The sequence below is a fragment of the Mus musculus genome, chromosome 6 (assembly GCF_000001635.26).
Source record: "Mus musculus strain C57BL/6J chromosome 6, GRCm38.p6 C57BL/6J".
Classification (NCBI taxonomy): domain Eukaryota; kingdom Metazoa; phylum Chordata; class Mammalia; order Rodentia; family Muridae; genus Mus; species Mus musculus.
In genome coordinates this window covers 113,778,073-113,805,402 of record NC_000072.6, presented here as the reverse complement: position 1 = coordinate 113,805,402, position 27,330 = coordinate 113,778,073, and the positions used below count along the sequence as shown (strand labels likewise).

Sequence of the window (27,330 nt, the reverse complement as noted above, 5' to 3'; positions counted from 1 at the left end):
TTTCCATTCATCTGTTCACTCCACATTATAAAGCACTCGCTACATCATGCCCTGTGCCAATAGTTGCCACCTTTGTCCTCAGGGTCTGCTGAAGTTGGGTGGGTTCTATATGTTCCATCTTCCCTAGTCTTTGTCTTGTCCAGTCATGTCACAGAGCCCCTTCCTTTCCCTTAAGGTCGGGCTCAGGATGCTGGGCATGTCATTCAATCTCCAGGCTCCAGCAGTAGAGGCAGCCAGAAGTAGCTGGTTCCCCATCACCTCACTATTAAATAGAAGTCCTCACACAGAAATGTTCCTTCTGACATTATTAATTCTACCAGCAGAGTTTTCAATCTATCCTACACAGAACAGTGACTGTCATGGGCAGAGGTGACTCTTGGGAAGGTTGTTGAAATTAGTTCCCAGGAGCTCACCATGCCCAAGTCCTGGTTCCATTTACCCTTTAAAAGTAAAAGTCCTTATTACCTGGTGTCCTTCAGTGCGGTGAGTAGCAGTCTATGATACAAATACCTTTCAAAATAGAAGAGAGATGCTCACACAAAAAAGTCCTGAACCCAAAGGCGAGAATAGCCAACTCCTTACCTGTAGTCCACACTCAGTCTTAGGCACAGTGCCATCTAAGACGGTCAGTCCTTTGACTCCTTTCCTAAGCTCCAGGGAAGCTTCCGCAACACTCTGACCTTTTGGGAGCTTGGGAAAGGTTGATAACAGGGTAGATGGCCCTCCCCAAGTTCAAGCAGGTATGCTACCCATGCTCAGAGGCCACTGGAATACAAAACATGCATCCCGGCTAAAGGCTGTTGGTACCTAAGGAAAGAACTCCTCTCTAGTGTGTCCCCCTAGGGTCACAGCTGTCCCTTCAATACTGAGCATTAACAGTGACGCTTCACTGTTAGCTGGGAAGTCTAGATGCTGGAAAGAGCAAAGTGGGGCTGAGTTCAAAATGGGGCAAAGTCTTGACTGAGAGTCCCAGCAGGTATTGGGACAGGATTTCATGAGTGAACAAGGACCAGTAGCCAGGGTGAATAGACTAAGTGCAGGCAATAGGACAAAGCTAAGAATCTAGTGGAATGCAATAGTTTGAACCCATGTTCCAATATCTGTGGTGCCTGGCTGGGGAGAGACACCCAGAAGCTCTTGCAGATGCATTCTATATCTAACAATGTCATGAGGAAGACAGGCATCAGTGACCTCTTGGGTACCATTCAGGGTCCTTTGCCAAAACGGAACCAGAATACAGAGGTACAAAATTCAGTTTTGTGTAGGGAGTCAAGGTGAAATATAAATGGCTTGTGGCAGAGGAGCCAGAATTGGACCCCTTGGACTTCTCGTCCCATCATGTCAACCTGAAACACAGCTCAGAGTCCAGAATGGTCTCATGTGCAGGAGTGTATGTGTGTGCATGTATGTATTTGTGTGTGTGTGCACATGCATGTGTGTGTATGTGTGTGTGTGCATGCATGGGGTGTGTGTGTGTATGTGCATGTGTGCATGCAATGGTGTGTGTGTGTGTGTGCGCGCGCGAGCGTGTGTGCGTGTGTGTATGTGGTGGTCTGATGTGGCATGAATACAAGGTTGTGTGTGCTTCTCCTTCATTAACATGTCTCAAAAATCATCACACAGGTGTGAAGAAGGGGGATGGCCTTCAGATACCAGGTACAGTAAGACAACCCTCAGGGAAGATGGGCTCGTAGGAATAGCTGCAGCTGTGGGCCCCTAGGCCTTGCCCGTAGATCAGCAGCACGTAGTTGGAGTAGACCCCTGCATACTAGAGATTATCCCCTCCAGACATTCCTCTGTGATATCTTGTATTCCAGCCCATCAGACCAGAAATAAATAAGTAAATAAAATGCTCACTCTTCCCCCTTGTCCAGGCCAAAAATGGCACCTCCGTTGAAGCCCCACACACTAGCATGCAGTACCTCTCTTATCACCATAGCACCCCTGCCCCACAACCAACGTCCCTACTAAACAGTCTCAGCTCCTGTCTCCAAACACACAGTGTGTCCACCTGACTCACTAGTGTCCCTTCCTCTTGCTTCACACATAACCATATTCCCACCCCAAGAAAGAATTCCATAAAGGTGAACTTGGTGGTGTCACACCATTGTTAATTTCTAAGTTGAGATCTCCTTGATATAAAAGGAGACATGAGATACCCCTTTCCAGTGAGACATCACACATGGGGGTTTCTACAGTGATCTTCAGCGAGCCGGTCAGGGAAGGAGGTGGGCAATGGCCTGAGCTTAAATCACCATCCACTGACAGCAGTTCTTCAGGGACACAACTGTGGTGGTCACAGGGAATGCCCTCTAGAACTGTCCAGGCCATATACCACTCACTGAGCATTTTGAATTGACGAGTCCCTGGACTGGCCTTCCTGATCCCGTGGGGTCCACACCTGACCAGCCAAGCCAACACAGTCCAGATGTCACCACAGAAGTACCATCCCAACCAGTTGTGTGGAGTGTGCCTTTAATCCCAGCACTTGGGAGGCAGACAGGTGGGTCTCTGTGAGTTCAAGGCCAACCTGGTCTACAGAGCCAGCTCTAGGCCAGCCAGGGCTACACAGGGAGACCCTGTCTCAAAATAAATAACTACTAAAGTGCCATCCCACCTGAGCATCTGACCACACTCCATGCTGCCCTGAGTCTCAGTCCCCACCCTCCCCTATGACATCCACAGGAACATTTCACCCCCATCCCCAATTTGAGTTCCTCACTTAACAGCAGAGTGGTTTGTTTTGGTTTGGTTTGTTTTTAAGAATAAGACATGTGATTGTCCCCAGTAGGCTCATGTCTCTGTGGTCGCCTTCTCCATTGTGACATTGCATTTTCCATCCTTCCCACCCCCACAGCGGCCGACGGCGCAGCGCCTGCAAACGCTGCAGGTAGCGCAAATGCCAGCCTAGTCAATGGTACGTCTCCACGGCGAGCTCTTGGGCTGGGTTGCTGGGTGTCTTCTTCTCTACCCCCTACTTGAGGCTTTCCCTATCCTGGGTCCCACAGACCTCTGACATGCATGGCCTTCCAGAACACTCTCCCTCCCAAATGGGACAGGTACTTAAAAGCCGAACCACAACCCAGGAAGTCAACTCCACATGACCTTGGCTTCTGGCCCCATGAGAAGCAGTATGCCACCCAGTGTGCCCCCCCCCCTTAAGCATAGTTCTAGCTCTGGTTTTAGAACATTACCTTGGGTCAGGAACTAACCAGAAGCCAGCATCTGGGTTCATAGAAAAAAGCTCCAAGCCTCCTCTAAAACTCCCCAAAGGCAGAGACTCAGGCTGGAGTTCAGCCTTTTAACCTAGCATGGCTGAGCCACAGACATTTCTTCCTCAGCCTCTTTCTCTTCTCTCTTTCCAAGCCAGCAGGTATCGAGGCTTGTGGGACTTGGGCTTAGTCTGTCCTTCTAGTCTGGACTGGTGTGTCTTGCTGGTGCCTGAGCTGGAGTGTCTAAGGGTCTCTGCATTCTTACTTCCCGGGGGTGGCTAGTTGGGGTGGCCCATGTCCCTGGGTCTTCATCACTCTCTCCTTACACAAACATAGAGAACCTTAACCACTTGCTCTGGGGAATCTCTGCAGTCCACCATCGTCAGATACCACCACCATTAGGTCCTGTAATAACCACCTAGGCCATACCTGGATGCTCAAGACATTAGGGTTTGGCTATGAATATACTACCAGAGAAGCCAAGGCAAGAGTCAGAAGTGTCCATTGCTGAGTGCTAGACAAGTTTCTTATCCACTCTGTAGTTCACTTCCTACCCCTCCTGCAGGATGTGGATCCCCTAAGCCATCTCATCCTCCTACCCTATACCCTACCTCTAGCTAACCTACCTGCCTTCAAAGCAACCAAGAGACCCACCCAGAAGATGTCAGGGACTGCACAAGGCACCTCTGCAAGCAGTTGCTAATTCTAGTGTGGGTCTATTTCAAGCCCAGGAGGAGGAAGGAAGGCAGCTGGGGCTGTGGGTGGGAAGGCAACAGGGAGGGGTGGCTGAGAGGTGACAGAAAGAGCCTGCCTGGGCAAACCCACAGCTGAGTTAGAAGGAACCCAGAAATCACTTTCCCTAGGAGACAAGTATACAGACATCATCCCCAAGAGCCAGCTCCAGAGGGAAAGGAGAGTTTCCCTTGCAGGCTGCAGCCAGGACCCACAGAGAGGACAAGGAGCTCTGCTTTCCCAAGTGACGCTGCTACTATTGTTTCCCGTTCTCTGACTCTCATCCTCCTGAAGGCCCTGTGACACAGGCTTTGTCTGAACATGAAGGATGAAGAGACTGAGACTCAAGGAAATTAGGACACTAGTCTAATCCCAGCATGATGGCACACTCTTTTAATCCCAGCACTCAGGAGGCAGAAGTAGGTGGAGCTCTGTGAGCCCAAGGCCAGCCTGATCTACATAGTGAGTTCCAGAACAACCAGGGCTCCAAAGACTCCCATCTCCAAACAAAACAACAACATAAGAGCTCTAGCTTCTCACCACATGCTGCTCAAGACTGCCTGTGCTCCCCACACACAAGCATGGAGGGTCCAACACTCTCTTCTGACCTCCGCAGGCACCAGGCACACTTGTGGTACACAGACATACATGCAGACAAAACACTCACACACAAAAAATAAAATTAAATAAATAAAGTAGCATGATGGGCCTGTAAATCCAGAACATAGACGTGCTTGGCTCTGAGATGTCTTCCTCCAGGCAACCCAGGATTCCACAATGAAGTGGGTCTTACAGGCTTTCCAAGGAAATGAAGAGAGTTCCACCCACCCCCAGGAAGATGGTCCTCTAATCAAAGGCATTTGAGGGCCGGATGTGGTGATATGAATCTATAATTCCAACACTTAGGAGACAAGCGTCCCAGCAGATGGGAACATCATAAATTTTGAGGCCAGCCTGGGCTATAGAGTAGGGTCCTGTGTGAAAGATCTCAATGGCTGGGAACCTAGCTCAGTGGCCAGGCATTTGCTTAGCATAGATAGGGCCCATAATATTCTCTGTATGAAGACTGATCAGAGGAGCCTGAGAAAGAAGGAAAGAAAGAAAGAAAAAAGGAAGGCAGGCAAGGCAGGAAAGGAGGGAGGAAGGGAGGGAGGGAGGGAGGGAGGGAGAGAGGGAAGGAAGGAGGGAGGAAGGGAGAAAGGGAGGGAGAGAGGGAGAGAGGCAGGCCATCAGACCCCAATCCAGGCCAACAATTGAGACTTTAAATTGTAGTACTCTTCAGACTCCAGAAGGAAGCACAGAGAGCTGGTGGCTGGGCCTGGGGCGATGAGAGAGAAACCACTATAATCTCACTTCCTTTCTCTGAGCCAAACTTCGGTGATACAGGAATGACAAAAGTAACAGCCACAGAAATGGTGGCAGTGGATCCCTAACTGTGACCCTCCTCAGTCCCACGTCTGAAAAGTGGGACTTTTCCACTTTTTCCATCCTGGAAACATCACAATCACTGTTTTTATGTCATTATTTTCTTTTGCACTCTTGCACATCACACTGTCAACCGTAACAGTGCTCAGCAGGTGTTTTTCCTCAGCATCCCTCTGGTTGCCATGGGCCCATTTCACAGAGAAGTGACCTTTTCAAGGTCTCGTAGCCTGTAACCTGCCCCCCCCCCCCGCGAAGCTTGTTCATTGTCATCTGTCTGGGGGATCTTCTAGGTTCAAGATGAGTCCATCTAGAATATACATAGAGCAGAGCCTGGGAGACCTCACTCGCCCCACCCCCACCCCGCCATCCTTGTTCCTCTCTCTCTAACTCATCCTCAGGCCCATCTTCCAGGTCCCTAATGAGGGCTGGCTGCCATAGTACAATACACGGCCAGGTGGGCACCAGTTTAATAACAGCCTCAAATAGGTCCCTTGCTTCTGACAAACAGGCCATCTGCAGCAAAGCGCTCCCTTCCTCCAGCCTGCGCATTGGTGATTATTTGTCTGGCCGAGTAATCGCTATGGCAATAAAAGAGAGAATCGCTGGGTTTAATGGCTACACGCAGCAGCTAGGACATCTGGTAATGTGAAGTAAAACAAGCCCTTCTAGCATGCCAGAGCTGCTTCTGGGACCCCAGTCCTCTGGCACCTCTTAACCCAGTTAGTGAAATTATTACAAGAAACAAAAATAATTGTTGCCCATTATCCTTTTCCCTTTAAAAAAAAATAAAAACAAACTTTTCTTCATGCTGTTTTTAATCCAAAAGAAAGCATCTTACAATAGGATCAAAGGGGTCTTTATCCTGAAACCCCAAGTGGGTTTGAGGCCCTCTAATGAGAGTTATAGATAGCAATTAGTGAGCCGGGGTCTGTCTGAGTCACCCACCAAGCATCCACAATGACAGTAGCAAGCTGATCTCAAGGCTCCAGGGCTATTTTAGAGGTGTTCTGTGAAGACAAGATGCCTCTGGACTTCCATTGGCCTCAGCTTTCTCATCTATAAAAGTAAAACGTTGACAGTTCCTCTCACCTGACCTTGCAGGGCCTGACAAAACATGACACTTGCAGAAATGTCTTCAGTCAGCTGAAGGCTGGACTCTGGACGTGGCTGTTATGAATGTAAAACCCCAGGTGCTCCCAGAGTTTAGATACAACACCCCACTGTGCCGAGGTGGGAACGGACTAGGAAAGGCAAAGCCACACAGATGGTTGGTGTTGAGACAAGATTCTCAGGAACCCCTCACAATGCCACCACGAGCCCCCTGCCCTGGGCTCAGAGGAGTCTTGGCAGCATTAAAACATTCACACTCCAAAGCAAACTGCCTCCCTCTCAGAGCCTCAGTTTCTCCTCTGTATATGGGAGCCTGGCAGGAGCATCCTTCTCAGAAGAGACAGTGATAAACACTACAGCCATATTTCTGGACCGGTCAGTCATGTGACCCCCTTTAGGGGTCGCATATCAGATACTTGTATTATGATTCCTAACAGTAGCGAAAGTACAGCGGTGAAGTAGTGAGGAGACAAAGGGTTACAGTATTATAAAGGTTGAGAACCACTGTGTTGCATAAAGGCATGGAGACCATGTGAACCTAGAGCCTAGCGACCTTGGCAGTAGGTGTCATGGGTAGACAGCCTTCTCCCACTCCTCCTGAGGGACCAAAGCTATAGGAAATTTCAGTGGATGACACAGGCCTAGTGGACAGGCAGGCACAGCTGAAAGCAGGTGTCTCAGGCAAGAAGCTGCAGCCTCTATGCAATCCCACAGCGGCCCAGGCTGGGGCAGGAGTTCCAGGCAGCACTGATGGCAGGTAGACAGCCCCACACCCAGCCCTTCTCCCAACAACCGGACAGCATCAGGCCCTGGCATGACCAGGAGCACCCAGTCTAGCCAGTGGCTCTTGCTAGCCTGTCTGTGAAGCTGGAGCTACTGCTTAAGACCTCTTTTCCAGGGACCAGTGACTTCCTCCTAGAACCAGGACATTCCCACAGACCTTCAGTGACCATTTCTGGAAACCTCTTGCTCACCCTATGTCCCATACACTCTACAGCAGGATTTTTAGGCAGGAGGTGTCCTTGGTGTTTTAGCATCATATCCTTCAGAAGAATATAGTCTACCCCACCCAGTCCAAACAAAGGACAAAGGGTCATGTTGACCTCCATTCCTCTCCATTCTAGAAAATTGATCTCTCTCTCTCTCTCTCTCTCTCTCTCTCTCTCTCTCTCTCTCTCAAATAAAAGTGATGTAGCTAAAATGTGAACCAGGAGGATTGTTGCTTCCAGGACAGCCTAAGACACTTAGCAAGACCTCGTCTCAAAAATAAAACATAAAAGGGCCAGGGTTATAGCACAGTGGTAGAGTATCTGCCTAGTATATGCAAAGCCATAGGTTCAAGTCCTCGTTACTGCAAGGGGATGAGAGGGAGAGAGGGAGGAAGGAACGATTCGAACATTTCTCTTTTCCTCCTTTCAGCCCTAAGTATCGTGGCAGGCTCAGTTTGGGGACGTGGGAGCCTCCCTCTGCTTTCTGTGTGTAGACTCTGGTTCCGTTTACTTTCCAGCTCATTCTTTAAATCTATAAAACACTGAAAGCCAAGGTCATTCCAACAGAAACACCCCCACAACCAACCCCAAAGAGAACAAAAAGCCTTCTGCCCCCACAGCCCCTGTGGCTACCATGGTGGCCAGGCTGGCCTTCATTCCAGATCTCCTCAGCATCCCTGAGCACCTTAGCCCTTCCTGTCTGTGACATGAGTGTCTGTGGTCTGTTGCGTCCTCGTGATGACCCGTGCTGCCTGTTGTTTGTTGAAATTCTCTGTTGTGTAGGTAAAATGCAGGATGGCAGTGCCGACAGCAGCCAGAGCAAAGGTAACTGCAGCCATGGGGCTAGAGTCACACACAGAGATAGGGATGTACCAGGGCCAGAGGCAGACGTACCCACGCCTGTGGGGAGCTCTGGCATCTTTTGGGGTGCAGCCATGATTCTCATAATACTAGGTAAGATAAAGAGGTGTCACAGTGAGGTAGAGGATGCACCAGGGTCAGGATCTCCCAAGCCTACCTATCAGCTGGGGTCTGGAAGTTGGCTCTTAGAGACTGTTATAGGTGGAAGGCTGGCTGACCTCTGCTCAAAGAGCCACAGGTCCTTCTGTCCATCCCACAATGACAAGGATCCCTTGACTGGAGATGGGACACCTTACTTTCTCTTTAAGCCATGCTCTGTGTCCTTCCAATGGCTAACTCCCTAACAACCCAACAACTTGGCCTCAAGAATACCCAAGGAAGTCCTTCTCTTTCTATCTAATTGTGAGAGGGCCAAGGACCCATTTAGGGTGGGGTCTTGGTTCAGCCCTGTCCTGCTGGGAATCTAGGGTAGAGCCAGGTCCCAGGAGCCTCTGGGACCCAGACACTGCAGCTGGAAGTGGCAGGTACTATCCGAGGCTTCTTTGCCAGCCATGCAGGGCCCAGACAGGATAATCAGCATTTCTACTGGGCAGGCAGGGTGGGTGCTAAGCGTTCTGGCCTCTAGGCTAACCTGCATGTGTGTGTCTGTGTGCACATGCATGCTCTGCCCCTACAGCCAAGCAGCAGGATGGGGCAGCTGCCATGGAGATGCAGCCTCTGAAGAGTGCAGAGGGCGGCGATGCAGATGACAAGAAGAAAGCCAACATGCACAAGAAAGAGAAGTCGGTGCTTCAGGGCAAGCTCACCAAACTGGCTGTGCAGATAGGCAAGGCGGGTGAGTTCACAGCAGGGACCTCCCTTCCAACCCCTGCCCCTTTATGCCCTCTACCTTGATTCCAATGGTCCTGGAGGCCTGCCCTGCTCTAAATATATGAAGCCCCACTCTGCAAACAGACTGCCACAGCACAGCTCTGAGGATTTGCGATGACAGCTTTCCCCACCTCTGAGTCCCTGCCTACTCCTCTGTAAATGGGGATAAGGTTATGTCACAGGAAGGCAGGTTGCTTTGAGAATTAAAGGTGACTGAGTAGACAGGGGACTCAGCCTGTGGCTTCTATAGTGGCAGACATACCCTGTACCGCCTATAGCTCCAGACAGCAAAGACTTTATCCTAAGGACAGGGCGGAAATATGAAAGAGGTAACAGCAAGAGAGAGCCAGAATGGATTTGGCCTTGATAATGCCCACCCTAGCTATAGTGAAGAAGGAGGACTGAAAGGGTTGGGGGCAGAGCCCGGAGCCCATGCAGAAGGACTTATCTGAGCTCCAGAGAGCAACCCAGGCTTCCCAACTGAGATGTTAGCTGCAGGTGAGAGCTGTGGCAGCCTTCTGGCCCAGGGAGCCAAGCCCAGCTGCAAGGTGAGCCCCAGCCCTGAAGCACAGCCTTGACCTCCCCTTGCACTGGGGGTGTATGAAAGGCAGGACCTCCCACCTGGCTACCGAGGCCTCTGTGGCTGTCTCCATTTCTAATTAAAGACAGCACAGCAGGGGACAGCTGCAAATTATAGGCTCAGCAGTCTATATTTAAACCTGGTGACAGCTCTCTAGGCTGCTGGGAGCTTGGCTTCCCGCCCCTTCGGCTGTCAGGCAGGGATAGAGCCAGGCTCTGATGCACCGCAGCTGGAGCTAGCTAGGGTGGGGAGCTATGGGCCAAGGGGTTTCCCTCTTCCCTGCTGTTGCTGTCAGAGGCAAGTGACTCCACAGTAGCATGGGGCACTAAGGGGCCAAGAAACTAAGTGATGACAACATCTTGGCCTCTGAGGATCTCAGTCCCCCATCCACCCTGCCAGGGATTAAGTTCACAGGCATCCCGGGCTCCCTGCCTTCCACTGCCTCCCTCTGGGGCTGAATCCCTGGTGGCCAGGATTTATGGATGAGCAATTCCAAGCTGAGTCTACAAAGTAAGAAATGCATATCAGAGATGGAGGAAAGCCAGAGTTTTGAAAATTATGGAGAATTCCTAGTCTTTGCTTCATCTCATGGAACCCCTAGATCACAAGCTACATGACAGAGCACACCCACTATGCAGAGCTGCCTGGGCCTTGAGACCTGTACATCAGCCAAGGGATCATGGGCATCTGGGGAGGTTGTACCCACAGGCCCTTACTATCACCCCTCCTCCATCAGAGAATGCTGGTAGGCACAGTCCCAAGAACATCTTTGTGGGCAACTGAGGCAGGTCAGGTATAGACACACTGATCTGACAGGAGGGATCCCAAGAACAAAGTGTATCTCTTGAGCTCCAGCATTGCCCTAGCCAGTCATTTCCCTAGCTGAGCCTCTGTTCCCTTCACCTGGGACACGCTCCCTGAGAACAACACACGTGCCTGATGCCTTTTCAAATAGCACCTCCTGGTCATGCTAGCTACAGCAGCCGTATCTTCAGCCACGACTTCCTGGGATTTTTCCTCAGAGTATCAATTCGTGTCTATAATGGTGGCACATACACACTGTCTCTGTTACTGCTAGATCTGTACACAAGGAATCACCATGCACCTGCCATATTGCAGGTGCTCAAAGGTGCTTGTTCAGTGAATGAGTAAAAGATTCCACCTTACCTCTTTATAGGGTGGCATCTGTATAGAGGTGGCTCTTTTTTTTTTTAGAGATTTGTTTGTTTGTTTGTTTGTTTGTTTGTTTAATATATATGAGTACACTGTTGCTCTCTTCAGACACACCAGAAGAAGGCATCAGATCCCATTACAGATGGTTGTGAGCCACCATGCAGTTGCTGGGAATTGAACTCAGGACCTCTGAAAGAGCAGCCAGTGGTCTTAACCGCTGAGCCATCTCTCCAGTCCTAGAGGTGGCTCTTGATGTACCTGTGTTCCCTAGCCACACGTTTTTAGTGTGGCTGAGTGTCATGTGGGCAGGCACCATGCTAGGTACTTCCCTGCATTGCCACGTGAGCATTGCAAAACCCCAGGAAGGAAATCTGCCCCCTATGCCTCATTGTTCAGAAGAGGCAACTGAGGCTCCCTGAGAAGCAAAGCAAAGGACCCTAGCCCCAAAGCAAGGAAGAACAGCTGGGTCTGCTGAGCTGAGGTCTGCCCAAGAGGCCTGCAGAAGCAGTTTAGTGAACATCTCCCCCCTCCCACCTGGGAGCCCTCTGAGCAGGTGTCCCCATGTCACAGGCCTGGTGATGTCGGCCATCACAGTGATCATCCTGGTACTCTACTTCACCGTGGACACCTTCGTGGTCAACAAGAAGCCATGGCTGACGGAATGCACACCCGTCTACGTACAGTACTTTGTCAAGTTCTTCATCATTGGTGTGACGGTGCTGGTGGTCGCTGTGCCCGAGGGCCTCCCTCTGGCTGTCACCATCTCACTGGCCTATTCTGTGAAGGTAAGAGAAGAGAAGAGCAGTGTTGGGTGCCTGAAGCAGCCACAGCTGAGGCTGTCAGGGAACCAGGGAGGGTGCGGTGCTAGTACTTTGTAGATGGGCTACGAAATGTGTGACTGCAACTTAGAGACTTGGAGAGAGCGTGTGGGCAAGTCCCCCAAATTCAGACACCTTTAGAGGCATAACACAAACCAAGAGCTAGGCCTGGCCACACAGGAACCCTCATTAGTCAGGCCCAGCAAAGTGTGGCTTTATGGGGATACAACCTGGGCTGGCCAGACCTTCAGACTTATTCTCAAAAAGAAGCCCAAAAATCTATACAAAATATAAACTCTCTAGATCTGTATTGACAACTCAGACTTACAAAATAAAATGGAACCGGAGTACGGCTCAGTGAAGCCCGAGGCCACAGTACTGCAAACTGTCGAATGTAGACATCACTGTGCAAGGCAGAACACAACTCCATCCCACCAAACCCCAACAGGTCATGCCCTAACGTGTGGGATGCGGGAGCAAAACCACCCAGGAAGCCACTACCCGTCAGGCAGGGTTTGCTGAAAACACGGGAGGATTTAAATGGCATACCACCTGGATGTTCGCTGGTCAAGCGGGACTCCAGGACCTTCCCTAAGCACCCACGTACCTGCTGAAGCCCTGGCCATCAGAGAGTCCAAGTGCTACAAATCTGCCCCCAGGGTACCACCACCAGATTGTCCTACCTGTCCATGTTCTTCCTCTCCCCTTGAGCGTCCCCATCCTTTTGGCTAGGGATGAGGACACCTCTTTCTCATGGTCTCAACACCAAGATATCACTGAAAAGACTTTCACTCTGAGACATCAGCAACTCAGCCAGAGGGCAAGGCGAGTGTCAGTTTCCCAGCCAGAATTTAGGCTGCACCCTATGGTGTGATTTCATATAGAGAGTGATCTCCCACAGGGGCCAGCAAGGGGCAGTGCCGTGTAAAGGATACAGTGCTGATCAGCTCCTTCTCTTAACAGTTCTCAAAGAAACCCCCCTCCCACAAACCAAAGCCTGAACAAGTCATAACACAGTGTTTCTCCAGGCCTGCACGGCCAGGATAACTCTTACACAACCATGAGTCGATCCCCATTGCCACACCACTGAACTCAGGGTCTCAGTGAAGTTTGGCAAAGCTGGTTTGGGGACATCATGAATGGCCAGTTTTAAGCCTGAGAATCTTCTGAGGTTTTTATCTCTGGTTTGGTCATCTGGGGTCATGTGACTGGCAAAGCCACATGAGCAGAGTAGCGAGCGTGTAAGTACATCAGTTCCTCTCAGCAGGGATGTCACCCAATCCAGACATGTCGTTTTAAATGCCCCAGTAACTAACTTTTTAAAAATAGGGCCGGAGAACTGTCTCTGTGTGTAAAGTGCTTGCTGTGTAAGTGTAAAAACCCAAGTTCAGATCCCAGCACCCACATGAAGGACAGGCCTGGACACATACACCTGTCACCTCAGTGTTATGACCCCAGTTCAGGAGGGACCCACACAGGCAGATCCTGAAAGCTGGCCAGCCGATCTAGCTGACACAGCAAGCTCTAGGTTCAGTGAGAGACCCTGTCTCGAAAAACAAGGCAGAAAGGACACCTGATGTCAATATCTAACCTCCACTTGTACCTATATGGGCAGGTATATCCATATATACGAGTGGGATATAAAGTGTGACTAGGGATATTCTAGCTCAGGGGTAGGAGCCTACCCTAGTATGCAAGTGGCTCTGGATTTGATCCCCAGCACCACAGAAACCAGGCGTGGAGATACACAAACTGTGATCCCAATACTTGTGAAATGGGGCAGGAAAATTAGAAGTTCAAGGTCATCTTGAACACAGCAAGTTCAAGATCATGAAGTACATGAGCCCTTGTCTCAAAAACAGGTAACATTAATCTTAATCATACAAATTTACTCAAACTTGCATCCAAGGTATCAACAATCCAACGCATAAACAACACGAGAAATGTTACCTTTGGTTATCTGTTTGATAATGTCTTTAAAATCTATCATCTCACACACTTTGGACCACACTTTAAGTGCCTCTCATCCCCCTGCAGTTACCATGCTGGACAGTCCTGGTGAGGAATTTTTGGGCATTTTGTTTGGGATTTTGTTTTGTTTGTCATAGAGGTTCCCTGTGCAGCCCAGGTTGGCCTTGAACTTAACAACAATCCTTCTGCCTCTATCTCCCAAGTACTGGAACGTGTCATCACACCTAGCTTCCAAAAAGAGATTCTTAAAGGGCCAACGCTCCTTCAGTAAGGCAGGTTGGTGAACCGGTGGGTAGAATGAGCCAGACTGCCAGGTTAGGCCGAGCTGGAAGTTTAGGCAGAGCTGGTAGGTTAGGCAGTGCACCTGTGTACTTGGGGTTGCAGCAATGGCTCTGTGGGTAAGAGTGTTTGCTGTGTAAGCCTGACGACCGGAGGTCAGACTCTCAGTGCCCATGTAAACAGCTGTGTGTGCTGCGTGCGCCTGTACCCCACCCTGCCCCCACGTTTAGAGCAGGCAGACTGGAAGGTGACTGAAGCTTATTGGCCAGTCAGTCTAGCCAAAGAAGCAGAGAACTCCAGGTTCAGGGAGAGACTCTGTCTCAAGTGGTTAAAGCAGAGAGCCACAGAGGAGGCTCCTGTTACCATCTCACACATATGCCAGTGACACCATGCGCGTATGTACACACACACACACACACACACACACTCACACACACACTCACACACTCAAACACGTACAAACATGGTTTTATTATGCACACTATAGTAAGTGTTCATTACAGAAAAGTTGATTTATAGACTTGACAAGGTCAGTGAGATTCTCCTCTATCACCTAGTGACAATGACATTATTATTTTCCTATTTTACAGATATTTTCCTGTATCTGTAATGTATGTATCCTAAATGTATCTACTTAGGGTGAAATGGGTAGATTTCTCAGCAGGCAGCAGGAAAGCATTTGAGAAATTCAGACCCAAATGAGAAGAGGCTACTACTTACAGTAAGCTAGGAGTAATTAGGGATAGCCCAGCCTTATTCTTTTAAATATTTTCTACTATTTTTTCCAACATGAATGTAGATGAGGAGGCTGGAGAGATGGCTCAGAGGTTAGGAGCACTTGTCACTCTCCCAGAACGTTCAGCTTCAGCCCCCACATGGTAGTTGACAATTATCTGTAACTCCAGTCCCAAGGTTCTGATGCCCTCTTCTGACCTCTATGGCTATCAGGCACATACATGGTGCAGGTAAAACATTCATATACATAAACTAAATAAATCTCTTTAAAACAGTTTTGCTTTTATGAATGCGGATGAATCCAGATGTGGTTGAGCACATCTGTAATCTCAGCACTGAGGAGATAGAGACAGGAGGATCAAGAGTTCAAGGTCTTCCTTGGCTTGGTTGCTAGTTCCAGGTCAACCTGTGCTACATGAGATCCTGTTCCCAAAATAGAAAATGAGTCACTTGTGGGATGCAAATTAATAAATTCATCTATCAAAACTTAAATGGTCCAAGTGACTAGTAAAAAGGAGACCCACATATGAAGCTAAATATGGACAGAAGTCATTTACCCAGGCAGAAGGTTAAGAGGAGGCCGAGGCCCAGAAATGCCCTCACTCCCTCCCTCTCTTCCTCTTGGTTTCCCTCTCACTTATCCACTCTCTAGAAAATGATGAAGGACAACAACCTGGTACGCCACCTGGATGCCTGTGAGACCATGGGCAATGCCACAGCCATCTGCTCAGACAAGACAGGAACGCTGACCACCAACCGCATGACCGTGGTCCAGGCCTATGTCGGTGACGTCCACTACAAGGAGATCCCCGATCCCAGCTCCATCAATGCCAAGACGCTGGAGCTGCTGGTCAACGCCATTGCCATCAACAGCGCCTACACCACCAAGATCCTTGTAAGTAGACACGGGGCAGTGTCCTCCATAACAGAGCACCTGGCTCGGCTGCTGATTCTGGGTGGCTCACAAAATAGGTGGCTCCGTTCTTAGCCTTCTACTAACGTGGCTGCAGTGTTTGTGAAACCAAAAGAAACTTGTTGTTGTTGTTGTTGTTGTTGTTGTTGTTGTTTCTTGGTGATTGCTGTTTTAGATATCTATTTTTAAATCCTGCCATTGATCCCTCAACACACACACACACACACACACTTAAAAAATAAAAATAAATAAGTAGACACCTTTTTTGGGACATGGTTTCAGTCTGTAACCCTAGCACAGGACTCAGAAATCCGCCTGCCTCTGCCTCCTGAGTGCTAGGATTAAGGGCTTGCACCACCACATCCAGCCATAATTGGTTAGCTTTTGCCACGTAATCTAACTACTTCAAGTCAGAGCTCCAAACAGCTGTATAGAGTCTGCATTCTGTGTGACCAGACTCCAGGCTCCCATTGATTCAATCAATGCTGGCTCAGAAGTAGGAAGAGGACTGGGAAGATGGTGCAGGTACAGCAATTATCTGGTAAACACAAGGACCTGAATTCAGTGCTCCAGCACCCAGGTATATGGGCCAGTGAGGTGGCTCACTGGTAAAGGATCTTGCTGCTAAGTGCAGCTAGCGTGTTCACTCTCCAGTACTCTTACAGTAACAAGAGAGAAACAGACTCCAAACGTTGTCCCCTGACCTCCACATGTGGGCCATGGCATACATGGGCTGGGTGTGGGCAAGCACACCTATAATCCCAGCACTGGTGGGTCCCTGGGGCTCAGTGGCCAGCAGCCTAGCCTGCTTGTCAAGTTACAGTGAGGGAAAGATACCATCTCAAAAAGCACGCTGGAGGACTCCTGAGGAAAACACCCCGTGTCATTTGGCTGTCAACATATGCGTGCATATCACACATCTGCCTGCACACATGCCATCTCACACACACACACACACACACACACACACACACACACACACACACACACACACCAATGCACAAACACAAAAATACATGCATCAGAGCCAGGGCCCTGACAGCTTCATTTCAAGCCACATTTGGCCACTTGTCCTCAGTTGTCCAGCCCAAGACCAACTAAAAGAGAAGAGCAGAGAGTGGGAAGAACAAAGTATTAGTGTAGCTACATTAGGAAGAACAAAGAGGTCTAGAAACTTCACCCCATGCTCACCTTCATGGTCCTGACATGAGCTTCATATTTAAAGGACAGAGGGTGTGTATAACTAAACAGCCCTGTGCTGAGTTGCATGGACATTGAATATCTGCAGGCTTTATTTCTTGTGCTTACACCCTAACTGCAGATAAACAGCCATTTCTTAGTGTTTACCCTGCACTGGGTCTCAGCCATCAAGAGAAGGATTGAAATGGGTTCTGCATGGGCTCTACTATGATGACATTTTATCTGAGGAATGTGAGCATCTGTGGGCTTTAGTGGGAGACCTCGACCCTGTGGGTAGACGCTGAGCATTCAAACTGAGCCTCCTCCCACATCTCCAGCCTTCCTCGTGCCTCTCAGTTCAGGTAGACAGCTGTGCTGATACGGAGGGGTAGCACTCCGTCCAGGCTAGTTCAGCTGTGCTCTGCATGCTGTCGCCTCCTCTGCCGGGCTAGTCAGGGCTAGTCAGAAAGGCAGCAGGGTTCTGAGAGAACAGGGCCTGTGAGGGACTCTGGAGAGCTGGGCTAAGATCTGCCACTATGGTATATTGGTCAGTGTGTGTGTGCCTCAGGAGATTAGTCTGAGTGGGGTGGCCAATGCTGCTCTCATAGGGAGGTGATAGGAAAAGCCAGGGTTCAGAGAGAGAAATCAGGGTGACCATTTTCACAAGGCATGTCTCTCAGAGGATGCTGTCACTCCTGGTTACAGAAACATCCCCCTGAATGAGATGTAACTCCCTGTCTCAGCTAACTAGCCTGTGCTGCGATCCCTGATTGGTTGAGAAGCACTGGTGGCCTCTTGGCAATTAAGCAGATGTCTCTCATCCAGATGTTCTCTGCTGCCCAGCTGTAGGGTGTTTCTGTGCAGCTGAGAAACCCTTCAAATGCGATGGAAACCTGACCTCGCCTCCTGTCCCTGAGGGACACGTCAGCGTGGGTCTGTAGGAGCTGTGTGTTATTGAAGAGCATGAGAGTCAGCAGCAGTGGGGCAGGGCTGGTAAAGGAAGGAGGAAGCAGGGCCTGCACCCCCACCAGCTGAGCAGCCATCCCTGCCACACTGGGGCTGCGGGCTAAGGAAAGCAAAGTGACAATGGGCAGGGCAGGGGGAGCAGGTTAGAGAACACGCGTAATGGAACACCAAGGCGGGAAGGATACCAAAAAATGACAACATCCATATCTCCTTTCCCCCAGTTCGGGAGATCAGAGATGCTTTATTCAGTCCCCAGAGCTTTCCAAAAATAACGAGACACAGCTAATGATTTTGTCCTGCAGATTTGGCAGAGAGGAGCAGGCAGCCCCAGAGCAGGGTGGCAGAGGGTGGCCATGGAGTGAGTTTGGAGTGAGATGCCTGTGTGTCCTTTATTGTCAGAAGGAGTTTGGGGGATCTGTCTAGAGGACTGCAGAGAAGCCTCTGGCTACAGTGGTGAATCTCTATGGAGCAGTGATTCAGAGGCTGGTAGGGGACTCTGGTGGTGTCTTCAATAAGATGGGCTGAAGCTGTGTGTAGGTGGCATCAAAGTCAGAGGTCAGCAGTCTACCCAGGGTGAAGGTGTGGCTGCCGAGGCTGGGGAAGAAGCCATGTTAACTGGTGTTAGAGCAGGGTCTACATACTGACAGCATCCTTACAAGCCAGGCTTGCCCACTCAACCTCAGTAGATCAATCAAAGGCAAACTTAACAGGGGAAAGCAAGAAGGGCGGGAAGGTTTGTTCAATGTGGTCATATTTGGGGGAGGAACAAAAGGAGACCCACTCCTACCCCAAACCCTGACATGAGGTTTGTTTCAATAGAAGGCAAAGGGTATCCATAGTTAGACAGCTCTGGCCAGGGTCAGCCCCTACGACCACCACCATCGCCAATCCATCATTGTCTGGACTCCAATCTCTCATGCAAGGGTCTGACAAGTCAGAACTGTGTGAGATCTTTTTCAGAAAACAAGCCCAGCCCCCCCTCTGGCTAGCACCAGGCTTCTGCCTTTTTCTTCTCACAGTCTAAGAATCCTGGTGAAATGTCCAGTTTCTTCACATCTGTTGTTTCAGTGGTCTGATAAGCCAAAGGGAGGGACACATATGTCCCTTTAGAACAATGGTTCTCAGCCTGCAGGTCATGATGCCTTTGGGGACTGAAGGACAAGGGTCATATATCAGATATCCTGCATATCCGATATTTATAATTCATAACAGTGGCAAAATTGCAATTATGAAGTAATAATGAAAGTAATTTGATGGTTGGGGGTCACCACAACAGGAGGAACTGAATTAAAGGACCACTACTTTAGAATATCTTCATTCTTGCCAGGCCCCAGGACCTGGGGTACTAGATTTGTAACACAAGTCAAGAGGTCACTTACCTCTTGGGCAACAGGGTCCCTTGCTATGTCACAAAGCTTGTCACCCAAGGACCCCTGTACCTGTAAAGCAATGCTCTCTGTCCATACAGTTCTCTTTGCCATGAGCTAACACCCATTAACATAGGAGCTAATGGTGTAAGTGGGTAGTGGTTAAGATGCCAATGCCTCCCTGGCTTCAAACCCCTCCCTAACTGTGTGAATGAAAACGTTACTCAACTTCTCTATTCTTCAGTTTCTCAGGAGAAAAGATTGGATTGTGGTAGGCAGCAAGTTTGTGAGTGGCAGGTGCCAGCTCACGGCCTGGCATGTGGTCGGTGTGTGGTAGAACTGCTGTCTTGATTCATCAGTGAATCGCCTTGCTGAGAGCACTCCATTGGTAATAAAGCAGAGGCTGAGAGACAGTCAGACACTGGGCGTCGCTGTGGTCAGGAAATGGGTCTTTCCCAAAGCCTGACAGGCAGCTAGAGGCAAAGGCAGGCCCTAAAGATACCCGCTCCATCAGAAGGCCCAAATTAGAAGCTCCAACCAACATACCCCACCCCCCATGCTGCACTGAGGGTCAGCTTCATACCCAGGCCCTTCCATCCACATCAGGCTAAGGGTGTCTTGGGAGTTCCTTTCTGGGTCCAAGTGAACCCCAAGAAGAGATAGAAGTTCATTTTCTTCACTGGTTTCTGTTGCTGTGATAAAACACTCTGACTAGAGGCAACTTGAGAAGGAAAGGGTTTATTCAGCTTACACTTCCAGGTAACAGTCCACCACTGAAGGAAGTCAAGGCAGGAACTAATGCGAAGACCATGAAAGAGTGCTGCTTACTGGCTTGCTCACTTGTGGCTTGCTCATCTTTCTTTCTTATAGTACCCAGGACCACCAGCCCAAGGGTGGCTCCACCTGCCATGGGCTAGCCCTTCCCGCATTAATCATTAAGAAAATGCACTATATACATGCCTGTAGGCCAACTTTATAAAGGCATGTTTTTCAGTTGAAAGCCCCTCTTCCCAAGTCAGCTACGGTGGCACATACTTTTAAATTCAGCCCTCAGGAGACAGAAGCAGATGGATCTCTGTGTTCAAGGCCAACCTGGTCTACAGAGTTAGTTACAGGACAACCTGGGCTATACAGAGAAACCCTGTCTCTTAAAAACAAAAGCAAAGATATGAAAAGTTTCCCTTTTCAAATGACAACTGTGCATGTCAAGTTAAAACTACCCAACACATCCATCTACCCTGCAAGTCAAGGCTGGTGCTCCACACTGAAGGACAGACTGAAACATGCAAAAGGACATGGCAGAAAGATACAGTGTCTTTCCACCAGGACTGGGACCAAAGCTTGGCCAGGACACAGGGTTATGGCCAGGGCATGGCTCCTACACGCTGTTTAACCCTCTGTGTGAAAAGCTGTCTGTGTCCTTGGTATCTCCTGAAGGCTGTAATGTTCCGTGGCAGTGAGCAACAATTAAGTAACCTCTGGTCCACTGGAATAGACTTCTGAGAAATGCTAGATGGGGGTGAGATAAGTAAATAAATGTATGGTCAGTGGGAAGGGCGGGAGGGAAAGGAGAAAGGGAAGGAGGGAGAGGGAGAAAATGATGATATGGTAGGTAAGTGGATGGATGGAAGGTTGTGGGTGGATAGATGAGGGAGAGATGGATTTTGATAGATGTTGAGTAGCTTCATAAATATGAGTGGGGAATGAATGGATGATATGGTGGGTGGATGGATGCACTGTTGGATAGATGGATATATGTATGCAGATAGATGGGTGGATGGATGCATGGATGGGTGGATGCATGCATGAATGGATGGATGGATAGATGGATGAATGGATAGAGAGATGGATGGATGCATGGAGCATTGGATGGGTAGATGCGTTGATGGATGAATGCATGGATGGGTAAATGCATGAATGGATAAATATATATGGGTTATTCTAAGTACATAGGTAGTGGAATGGATGTGGGTAGTTAGGTAGGTAGATGGACAGATGTGGGTACATGAATGGTTGGATAAGGATGGATGGATATATGGAAATGGGTAGGTGGGTAGATGCTTGGAATGATGGATAGGAATCGTGAATGTAAAACATGGACAGGTAGATGAGCATGGGTGAGTGACTGGATGGATGGAGGTGAGGAAGACTGCATAGGTGGGTAGATGTGCATAGGTAGATGGCTACACCGGACAGTAAATGAGTAAGAATGAGGTGGGAGGAGTCTCAGGAACATCCCCGTACCTTTTTCCATGGCAGTAAAAGGTAGATATGGACCCCAAATCCAGACCAAGGCAACACCAGGGCTCAATTGCTGCCTCCCGACTGCTAAACACCTCCAAACCTGCCTTTGGATCCAAAGGCTGCATTCAGTGATCCAGAGACCTCTTGATTTGCTTGTGTCTTTTATTCTTCAGAAACAACAGGCAGAGCCTGGGGAGCAGCTCGGCTGGTACAGTGCTCCTGTAACCACAGGCTTTTCCACCCGCACACAGTTCCTGAAATAACGACTCTGAGAGTGAATTATGTATGAATAATGGCCTAGGCCAAAAGCTTTGGCTTGTTCCCACTAGCTTGTAACTCAATTATCCAATTTATTCTATTCTAATCCTCACCACGTGGTTGGCTACCTCTCCTCAGGTTCATGTGACCATCTTCCTCAGAGTTTGGGGCTAATCTCTCCTACACCTGACTCTGTCCCAGAATTCCTCTCTCTGTACTGGAATTTCCACCTCCCTATTCCCTGCATAAGCTAATAGGCCAACAGCATTTTATTGACAAGAGATGCTCCCATACATAGGTAAGAAATTCTCTCTACAAGCTCGCCTCACACTCAGGAAGCCCTGAGTTCAATCTCAGCTTTGCACGAAGCAGAGGTGATGCTCACACCAGTAGCCCCAGGACTCTAGAAGGTCTTAAGACAAGGATCAGAGGTTCACAGTGGCTCCCGGCCACTACATAGCAGAGGGCCCCGAGAATCCAGAGGAGCCCTCCGAGAGGCAGAGGGCCTGTGGCATTCCAGGCAAGTACAGCGCCACAGAGACCTGCAAACCTAGAGATACTCAACTCTTTTTGGAAACATGAGGATGAGAGATGAAGCTCAGAGCTAAAGGGTTTTAGGCCACAAATGAGCCTCTGATAGTCCCCGAAATCCCCAATCCTCAGGAAACCCACCAAAGCACAGATAGAGAGTGGGTGGGGGCTGAGGTGGCAGGCAAGGAGGCTGGGAGAGGCCCTACAGGCCAGCCTCAAGTTCAGGCACCATCCCTTCAGAGAACAAGGGTGTTTTCCTTCCACTCTTACCATGCATGGTTGCGATCTAGACTTGACCTCCAAGGAAAACTGCATGAGTCACAAATTGCTTCCCGGCCTCAGAAATCCTATTAAAAGCTCTTCTCACACAGGCCAAGCTTTGCCTTTGTAGTCTCCAGCTCTTTGAACCTCAAGACTTCTGGCTTCTTGTCACCATGCCCTTCTCAGAGACACAGCCAAGTGTTCCAGTGGAAATGGCTTTCCTCCGGTTCAAACAGCTCTCTGCCTTCTCAGGAAGACATGCTCTTCCATTCACATTCACTCCTGCCTTAATGGATGCTCCTGAGCAGGCATGGGCTCGTCAAAGCCAACAGGCCTGGTACTTAACATTTGAATATTACACGGAGGATGGCTGTGTGTAGAGCTGAAGCCATGTGAGAGCCCAGAGTCTGAGGAACTATGGAAAGAAAATGAATCTCTCCAGAGATCAGAAGGAACATAGCCCTGACAAGGGAGTTTCTGAACAGATGAGTCCAGTTGTGCCGTGTTAGAAGTCCCAGAGTGCCTATTCCTAAGGTGGCTACCATGCCACCTGACCAGGGAGCCTGAAGAATGTGACTAAATGGTGGAAAGGATCTACTGATTGTATCACTGTGACTCACGTGGCCAGGCTGAGGATAGGGAGGCCGAGAAAGAGTGAAGTGCCCATGGGAGGGAGAGCGAGATGCCCATGGGAGGTAGAGATGCCCTTGAACCAGGTCCTGGCTTCAAAGCCAGGATCCAGTCTCCAGGGAGACTCAACGGCTTCTAGTCAGACCACATGCTGTAGCTAGACTCTGGCCAAGACCTCTTCAGTGTGGGTAAACCAAGAAGGGACTTGACAGACATGAAGGAGGTGGCGGCTTGGGGTGGGTAAAATGATGGGAGCCACCACATTAAACTCAGCAGCAATCCTGGTTTCCATCTTTTACAAACAAGACCTCTGCGGAAAGATGTCAAGAGCAAAGGATCCCAGATGGGGATCCAAGTTCTGACAGAGCTAGTAATCCCAGCATCTCACCCTTTAGCCTGTGCCCCACACTGCTACACTTGCACACCTGAACCCTCACACCTCACACAACTCACACCTCATACTCCTCACACCTCACACAATTCACACCTCACATAATTCACACATCACATACTTCACACCAGCACACTCCTCACACCAGCACACTCCTCACACCTCACACAACTCACAACTCACACTCCTCACAACTCACACCTCACACTAGCACACAACTCACACCAGCACACACCTCACACAACTCACACCTCACACATCTCACACTAGTACACAACTCACACCAGCACACACCTCACACTCCTCACACCTCACACAACTCACACCAGCGCACACCTTACACCAGCACACACCTCACACTCCTCACACCTCACACATCTCATACCAGCACACACCAGCATACTACTCACAACACACACCAGCATACTACTCACACCTCACAACAACTCACACCAGCACACAACTCACAGCACACAACTCACACCTCATACACCTCACACACCTCACACCAGCACACTCCTCACATCTGTACACATTCTCAGATCATTACACATTCTCATGCCAAGACACACACTACATGTTGCTACACATTACATGTAACATGTGAGTTGTGTGCTGGTGTGAGTTGTGAGGTGTGAGTACCATAACATGAAATGCACATCACATGCATCCCTTACAGCACAGCACACACAACACATACTAAACAATACACAATACATTTTCCCACAACCCCATATAACACATCACAAAGACCAGCACACAGAATGTACTCTCTCTAGCCCACACACTCATGCCACTCATCACACTATCACAGCATATGGTACAACGTACAGTACATATACATGTCACACACCATCATCCACCACATACAACATACGCTCCGCAGCATACATGCTATATCCCACAAAGCATGCATGATACTCACCTGTGATATGTAACACACCCCTCTCAGCCACTGCGTACACCAGACACACATATACTACATGCCATTTAAGCACACCACACACTATCCACATGGCAGATCTCAGTCTCTATGAGCAGCACACACATATGAGCAGTGCATCTGCAGCATAGGGAGCTTGGGAAGGTCCCCATGGTCTTTGTGTCCCATGTCACAGGGACTCGTGTGTCCTGGACACCTGATCATCCTCCTGTTCCCCAGCCTCTCAGAGAGATCTTGTGGTTCACTGGATGGCTTAAAGTCACCTTGCTCTCGTCAAGAAACCTGGTATCTTAGAAGCTCTTGGGGAGACAGGTCCTTAGGTGACAAAGATCCAAAATTCACCCTATCTATTCTCCTGTCAGCAGTACTCCACACAGACCGTAGATTTATCAATCAGCTGAACAGTTGGTCTCTGCCTGGCCCATGGTGCTGGAAGCAGGCAGAAGTGAATCCAGTGTGCAATCCCTGTCACTTTCAGTGACAGCATTCCAGAGGTTAGACAGGAGCCACCAACAGTTGTTATGAGTGCAGAATCAGGGACAGGTCCTGGCTCAACTGCAGGTGAGCAATTCTACTTCTCCTCCAGGGGCCTCAGAGCCCACAGCTTTAACATGGACATAGCAGCCCCACCTCCTGGGAACCATGAGGTTGCCACCTGAGGGGCCTGTCTGTGAGCAACTGGCTCAGCAGGCAACAGAGGCAACTTGGAGTGAAGTGGCCACATCTGGTGACTAATCCAGACATGGCAAGGGAGGGGCTTTCATTGCCACTGTCTGTCCTTCAGGATGAGGCTTTGGTCCCAGGAAGCCAGTCATGTGGACAATAACCAAATTACACTTTATCAACCTTGGTGTCTATGTAACAGATGCTCAAGAGAAACCAGCTTCGAACAAGGGATAGGTCATTTTGGTTGGTTTCCGTCTGTGGTCAGTGGGGCCTTTGCTTTGGGCCTGTGGTGAGACCACATATCGTGGGGGAGATATACTTGTGGCAGAGAGAGCCAGTCACCATGGTGCCAGGAAGCCAAAGCGATCAGGACGAGGGGACTGGCGTCCTAGAATGTCCCCCTTTGGGAGACACTCAGTGACTCTAAAACACCTACTCTCCCACCCCCTAACAGTGTCAGTCTCTAAGATGTTTTGACTCTTACAGGGTATTTAATGTTCAAAGTATCGACTACCATGGAGTTTGCTTGGGTATTTTCTTTCATTGTAATAAAGCACGGATACCATGAGATCTGCCCATTTTAGCCATCTTGGCCTTTCGATCTTTTAAACACATGTGCTAGTAGGATTACCCACATTCCCATGGCTGTGACCCTTCCATACACTTGTTGTCTTGCAAAACTGAACCTCTGGCTAATTAACACCAACTTCTGTCACCCCCTCTTTGAGTTCTGGGCAGTCGCTCAACCCTCCATCTCTAAGAGTTGATACCTCTTAAGATCAGACCTTTGTGTGGCTTATTTCTCTTATCATTGTGTCCTCAGCTTCACCCGTGTAATAGCAGATGTCAGGGGGTCTTTCCTATTTAAGGCAGGCATTATTCCATAATGTGTGTAAGCCACAGTTTGTGTTTCCACTCAGCTGCCCGTTGCTTCCACAACTTTGCCGCCATGGATGTGAATGCACTAAGGTCTCTTTGAGTTCCTGGCAGCCACTGTTTTAAGAAGATGTCCAGAAGTACACTTTGCTGTGTGACACAGTTTCTCTAGATCAAGTGTTTCAGGGGCTTCCGGCTCTCTGCAGTATCTGCATCGTCTCGTGTTCCTACTAATGCTGTACAAGGGTTCCGGGCACTTCACATTCTTGCCAACATGTGTTATTTCTTGAAACTTCTGTTACTTAATAGTAGCATCATAATGGGTATGAGGTGATGCACACTGGGTATTTGGTTTTAATTTTACGTATTCATGGGCATGGGTGTGTGCTGTGTGTGAGTGCAGATGCCACAGCGTACTTGATGTCAGAGGGCAGCACTGTGGAGTCAGCTCTTTCCTTCAACCATGTGGCTTCAGGGGCTTGAACTCAGGTCTTCAGACTTGGCAGCAGGCACCTCTTTACCAGCTGAGCCATCTCACACCAAGCCCTTAGTCCCATTTTTTTTTCCCTAACTGTATTTATTGTTTGTAGCTCTTCAAATCATCTTGTATTGATTTTGACTGAATTCACTCCCCAGCATCACAAGACAGAAGCATTGGCTGGTCCATCTATGATAGGCCCACAGCCTCACCCTGCACAGCACAGGGGCTTAACACCCAAGCAGGCATGGGGACTCCAGAACTGATTCGAAATTCTTGCAGCAGCCCAGACCTGGCTTCAGCAGGTGTGTAGCAAGAGCAGCTTATGGGGAGGGGGCAGGGATGCCGAGGCCCCTCCCTCCTTCTGAGCAGTTCCATTCCTGCCACAGAGCAGGAGCCCCATAATGCAGACACCTCCTGCAGCTGGAACGCAGGAGCGAAAACCTCAGAGTGTGTCAGGAAGAACAAAGTCAGGAGCAAAGAGGGGAGGGCCTCTGCTTCTTAATAAGGCACGTAGGCGATTTCAGAGCTCAAGTTCAGAGAAACAAATTGAATTACGGAGGAGGCAGCTCTGCCATTTGCAACACTGGATTGTTTGAAATCCTTTTAGAGGAAAATTAAAATATTTCACAGAGGGTAATAAAATGCTGGGTGCTTGGCAGGCATGACTGCTCAGCTCTCTTGGGCAAATAAGTCATTAGGTATTTTTATTTAAGGCCTCTGTATCGTCATTTTCTCTCATTAGCGGAGGGGTGGAACGCTGCGGTGGAAAACACATAAAGCTCTGGAATCACCAGAAAGTTAGTTATAAAATTAGTTTTTAAAGTACGATGTAACTGCATTTAGTGAGCCAAAGGGATGGTCCTGGAATT

General features: G+C 49.3%; 1 protein-coding gene across 20 annotated transcripts in view; it reads left to right on the top strand.

Moving 5' to 3' along the window:
- Positions 1 to 27,330, top strand: part of Atp2b2 (ATPase, Ca++ transporting, plasma membrane 2) — a 298,783-nt gene that overhangs the window by 237,211 nt on the left and 34,242 nt on the right. For 9 of the 20 annotated variants that reach the window (XR_868849.2, XR_001785094.2, NM_001347365.1 and 6 more), the window contains 6 exons: positions 1,624 to 1,656; positions 2,858 to 2,917; positions 8,252 to 8,293; positions 9,006 to 9,164; positions 11,523 to 11,737; positions 15,408 to 15,650. Coding sequence is in view for 17 of the 20 variants with exons in the window: in NM_001347365.1 (NP_001334294.1) it covers positions 1,624 to 1,656; positions 2,858 to 2,917; positions 8,252 to 8,293; positions 9,006 to 9,164; positions 11,523 to 11,737; positions 15,408 to 15,650 (752 nt within the window). In the remaining 3 variants the exon portion in view is untranslated. The remainder of the gene's footprint in view (positions 1 to 1,623; positions 1,657 to 2,857; positions 2,918 to 8,251; positions 8,294 to 9,005; positions 9,165 to 11,522; positions 11,738 to 15,407; positions 15,651 to 27,330) is intronic. The other 11 variants (XR_868850.2, NM_009723.6, NM_001036684.3 and 8 more) reach the window with 3 other exon arrangements.